This window comes from Chaetura pelagica, unplaced genomic scaffold (assembly GCF_000747805.2).
Source record: "Chaetura pelagica isolate M959 unplaced genomic scaffold, ChaPel_1.0 scaffold130, whole genome shotgun sequence".
Lineage (NCBI taxonomy): Eukaryota > Metazoa > Chordata > Aves > Apodiformes > Apodidae > Chaetura > Chaetura pelagica.
Genome location: NW_009951915.1, coordinates 883369 through 888630, shown reverse-complemented (window position 1 = coordinate 888630; position 5262 = coordinate 883369). Strand labels below are relative to the sequence as shown.

General features: G+C 51.9%; 1 protein-coding gene across 1 annotated transcript in view; it reads left to right on the top strand.

The window, feature by feature from the left end:
• The first annotated feature begins 2887 nt into the window (after positions 1–2887).
• ACKR2 (atypical chemokine receptor 2) overlaps positions 2888–5262 on the top strand; it is a 3235-nt gene continuing 860 nt past the window's right edge. Inside the window, exons 1-3 of the mRNA XM_009994689.1 lie at positions 2888–2920; positions 3531–3588; positions 5022–5260. Coding sequence (XP_009992991.1) covers positions 2888–2920; positions 3531–3588; positions 5022–5260 — 330 coding nt within the window. The remainder of the gene's footprint in view (positions 2921–3530; positions 3589–5021; positions 5261–5262) is intronic.

Genomic DNA, 5262 nt, shown 5'->3' with positions numbered 1-5262 from the left:
CGCCTCAGAGCCCCCCAACGGCCCCTGAACTGCCCCTGAACTGCGCCTGAACTGCCCCTGAGCTGCACCTGAACTGCACCTGAACTGCGCCTGAACTGCCCCTGAACTGCGCCTGAACTGCCCCTGAGCTGCACCTGAACTGCACCTGAACTGCGCCTGAACTGCCCCTGAACTGCGCCTGAACTGCCCCTGAGCTGCACCTGAACTGCACCTGAACTGCGCCTGAACTGCCCCTGAACTGCGCCTGAACTGCCCCTGAGCTGCACCTGAACTGCACCTGAACTGCGCCTGAACTGCCCCTGAACTGCACCTGAACTGCCCCTGAGTGCACCTGAACTGCCCCTGAGCTGCACCTGAACTGCCCCTGAATGCACCTGAACTGCACCTGAGAGCACCTGAACTGCCCTTGAACTGCACTTGAACTGCATCTGAACTGCCCTTGAACTGCCCTTGAACTGCACCTGAACTGCCCCTGAACTGCACCTGAGCTGCACCTGAACTGCCCCTGAATGCACCTGAACTGCCCTTGAACTGCACCTGAGTGCACCTGAGCTGCCCCTGAGCTGCACCTGAACTGCACCTGAGTGCGCCTGAGCTGCACCTGAAGTGCCCTTGAACTGCACCTGAACTGCACCTGAACTGCCCCTGAACTGCACCTGACCTTGCACAAGTCAAAGCCCAGCTTTCCCTCCTCCGAATGGATTTATTGACTCTCTTCCTCCCCTCTGGAGCTCCCTCTGCCACTGCTGCGTGCTGGGCAGTGGCTTTTGGAGCCCAGAGCCAACCTTGAAATGCCTCCTGACTTTGAACCAAACCCCAGAGCAGGAGCAAAAATCCCTTGGAGATCCTGCAGGTGCCCCAAACCCTCACTGTGGGAAGAAAACAACCAATAAAAGGTCTTTTTTTGGGTCCAAAAGCCCTGCCCGGTGCAGTGCTGTGATTTTCTGACTCCCCATCTCCAAGCACAGGGAGGAGAAAAAAGGGACCAACTCCCCAGCTCACACGCTGGCTCAGATCAGCATTTGTTAGTCCCCCTGTGTCTCTAAATCCACGTCCCGTTAGGGATAATCTGGTTACTCTAATTGCCCAGGCCATTAGGGCTGAAAGAAAACGAACAAACAAAAGAAATTCATGCAATTAAGAGCCCCCAAATCGAGTTAAAACCTTGTGATACATTGCAGTGAGGGCTGCTCTTCTCCAGTGACTCCCAGAGGTACGTTTCATTCCCTGCAGATCCGTGTGCTTCAGGGGAGGAACTCAATTAAAAACAAAAATAAAATCTGATTTCATTTTAATTGCTGGGCTAATGAAACTGCTCTCACATCCTGACCCTGGTGTCTCAGCTTGGCGAGCAGCTTCTTGCTCTCTCCTAACATTTCTGCTGCCCATGTTCTACAGATCCCTGAGAGGAGGTTGGAGCCAGGGGGGTCGGGCTCTGCTCCCCAGGAACAAGGGATGGGACAAGAGGAACCGGCCTCAAGTTGTGCCAGGGGAGGTGGAGGTTGGATCTGGGGAACAATTCCTGCCTGGCAAGGGCTGTCAGGGCCTGGCCCAGGCTGCCCAGGGCAGGGGGGGAGTCCCCATCCCTGGAGGGGTCTCCAAGCCCTGGAGATGGTCAAGGTGTTCCCTATGGCCCTCTTTGGTAGTGACACGAGGGAAACAATCTGGAGTGTGACCCTTCACAAATGGTGATGCTCCAAAACGTCTCTGATAAACTGCTTTATCAAAGACACCTTTTTACAGATGAGTGAGGGGTCATGCCATGAAGCTGTCCCCAAAATGTCCCTGTGGCAGTGCCAGGAGCCTGGCACATCTCTGCTGTCATCAATCTCTGCGTGCACGTTCAACCAAGGCAGGAAGTTCTTTATTCCAGTTCCACTTGCAAGGCTTTGCTGCTGTCTGCAAGGGTATCTGATTGTCCCCTTGGAGCTACCAGCCCTGGCAGTGTCCCCACCAGTGTCCCCGCCATTTCAAGAGGATGAGGATCCTGCAGTGTCCAAGTAGTAGGTGGTTTATTTGGATTTACTGGAAAAAAATGCAGATTTCTACATGAGTTGTCTCAGCCCCAGGAGCCTGTTGGTGCAGAGACCAAGCAGGTCCAGTCGGACTAGGAGGTGGGCAGGGTGAACATCACCTCAGTATCCATGTCTCAGGCAAAGGCAGATATTTCTACTAATTCAGGCTTTTAGAAAACAAAATAACAAGAGAGAGCTTGTTGCCACATCTGGGGTTGGGATGCAGCAAACCCAGAACTAACAGGACAAAGGTAATTAGGAGCAGATGGCTGGTTTGGAAGGAGATGGGGTGGAGAAAAGAGAAGGATCAAGATGAAGAGGGGAAAAGTCTGCATGGGAAAATGCAGAGAAGGGCCAAAGGAACCAATTCTGTTGAAGCAAGGGGCTGGTGTCTGTGCTTATTTGCGTGACCCTGGTCTGGCACATCCCAGACAATCCTACTTCAGACTATGTTGTGGGTGGCCTCACCACCCAGCCTGGGCATGCATGGGATCCACCAGCAATCTTCTCATTGTCCTTGGCCCCAGAGGCTCTGCCCATCCCTGCCCTGATGCCCGACTCGAGCCATACAAGAGCAGGTTGTGTTTCCCTAGGAAGGGTGCTGGGTCCCCACAGCACCCGTGGCAGGAGGCACTGTGGTCTTGATGGGTATCTCAGGAGGCAAAGCCCACATTTGGATGCAGGCACTAGTTGCAGATGCTTGTAGAGGCACAAATGCTGGGACGTGACAGGGTGGTGCTGTCATGTCACACTCATCAACACCAGGAAAAGGCAAAACAAAACAGCAAGGTCACACTGGGCTCACATTTCCTGCCTGTGCTCTTGTGAAAGTAAAAGAAGTTCCTAAAAGGCTGACTCAAGCCTCTGGCAGGATGGGAACTGCCCACGGTGGAGAAGAAGCTCCTGTAAGTGCATTTTCTGCTCTTTGCTTGCAGGCAAAGCTGCACAAGAAACCTGGAGAGGTTCTTTTTTCTTCTTGAAGGTTTTCCAGCTCCTGAGCACCGGTGCTCTGTCCAGCTGGGATTAATTTCTGAGCTCAGCCCATATTGCATTCCTCATTTCCCTGCTATGAGCTACAGGGTGGGAATGGGAATGTCAGTGCAAGTGTGACACGGAGCGGGGAAGACGTGGCAGAAGGAGAAAAGGCATCTTGGTGGCCTGAAAGTGACCCAGAAATGGACGTTTTGAGCTTGGCTTTTCCTGATACGGTGTGTATGGGGGCAAAGTGTTAAGGGGTCTTACTGGGTGTTGATGGGATCTGAAGGGTGGGCAGCTTTGGTTTCTTCTCAAAGGTATATAGTCAGAAGTGTACGTGACTAAGGAAGAATTTCCTCCAAAATATGAAATAAAGACAGAATAAGAAAAGCCAATTCCCAGAAGAGTCTTTTTTATGGCACTTTTTTATGGCAGATCTCTGCTCCCCGTGGCTGCTCTGTCTGAAGTGCCCAGTGGCCCTTGCTAAAGAACAGGAAAACATTTCAATCCAGCTTAAACCAAATTTTCTTCTGCTTTCAGCTACCTGGAATTGCCTGGAATGAGGATTTAAGGAGTTACAGCCATGGGACAGCAGCAGGTACGTCCACAGCTTCACCCCTTCCAGCTGCACACCCTCAGGCATCCTCAGCACCCCATTCCAAACCCTGGGTGCTTTGCTTAACCCACTTGGGGTGGTGGGGCTCCCATTACTTGGTGGCTGCAGGTCTCTTGGGCAGTGGGAGAAACAGATCCTCAAGGAAACCAGGGCAGGAATGACTACAGGCAGGAATGACTGCAGGCAGGGAACTACACAGCCATGCCTGTTTTGGGATTGCTGGAAAAAATGAGCTCCAGGGGCAAAGTGGGCAGCTTTGGCTATCTCTGAAAAATTATGTGTTTTAGGGGTGGAGAGGTATTTGCACTATTTTTTCCCTGGTTTGCTGTCAGAGCCTGGAGATCAGTCTTGGACTTTTGAAAAACACATTCACCTTCACGGTACTGACACGAGGTGGCTCAGGCAGGTCCCATTTCCCAGTGAATGGGAACTGGGCTCTTCAGCCACAGCCATTGCCCAGCTTTTGGAAAACAAAATCCTTGCTGTGTTCTCGTGGGTGTGTTGTTCTTGTTTTGAAAATCAGACTCCAAAAGCAGGAAGCTTTCCAAATCAGTCACAGTTTCCTGAAATCTGGGTTGCAGCTGTCTAAACACTGACAGCAGCCTGCAGTCCTGGGGTGTGGCTGAACACACAGCCCTCACCCTCCCTGGTCAGCAGGATCTCATGCAGGATCAAATCCAGCAACATCCTTCCAGCTAAATCCCTATCTCTACCTCTAGCCTTGATCCAGGTGCCTACATGTCCTTACCTTTGGTGAGGCTTTGAGTGACCTGGGCTGGTGGGAGGTGTCCCTGCCCAGGCAGGGGGGTTGGAACTGGATGATCTTTAAGGTCCCTTCCAACCCAAACCATTCCATGACTCTGTATTTTCCACCTGTGACAAGAATCCATGGTTTAGTGTGCTAAAGTTGGTATGGAGAGGGCTCAGTGTCCTACCAGGAGCAGTAGAGACGTTCAGCATTTCACCTCCAGGGGCAGCCCCACCAACACAGAGGTGTTCTGCTGCTTCACTGGGAAATGAGCTGTTGCTTTCTCAGTAGTGACTCGAGTGAATCTAAAGCAGCTCACGGCGAGGTGTGGTGGGGCATTTCCCACCCTTTAGAGCAGAAACTTCCTCAAAAGATTGCAGTGGTATCAGGAGGAAGTGGTGAGTTATGTCAGAGACCCTCCTCATTTACTTTCATGTTTTAATGTGCCAGAGTGAGGAAACCAGGACTATTTTCTGCTGTGTGTGTGCAGACACCTGTCCCCATGCCATGGCCAAAGGCCAAGGGGTGCAGGACACAAAATCCTTATCAGAAGGTGGCAGAAATTCAACCTAGGAACTAGAGGAAAACCCTCCGTGATGTGACATTTGCCTTTCCTGGGTGGATTGGAGCAGCATTTTGACCCCTTTCGCTTGTCTTCTGCTCCTAGGCAGCCACTTGTCAAACTCATCTTCAAAGGTGGCAACAACAACTGGTGCCACCTGGCCGGATGCTGCCAATTCGAGTGACTACCCGTACGACTACCTGGAGGAGGAGGATTACATGCAGTATGGCCCCTGCACAAAGGAAGAGGTACTTTCCTTTGGCAGAGTGTTCTTGCCATCTTTTTACACCGTGGTCTTCCTGGTCGGGTTGGCTGGGAATGCCCTCCTGTTTATAGTCCTCATTAT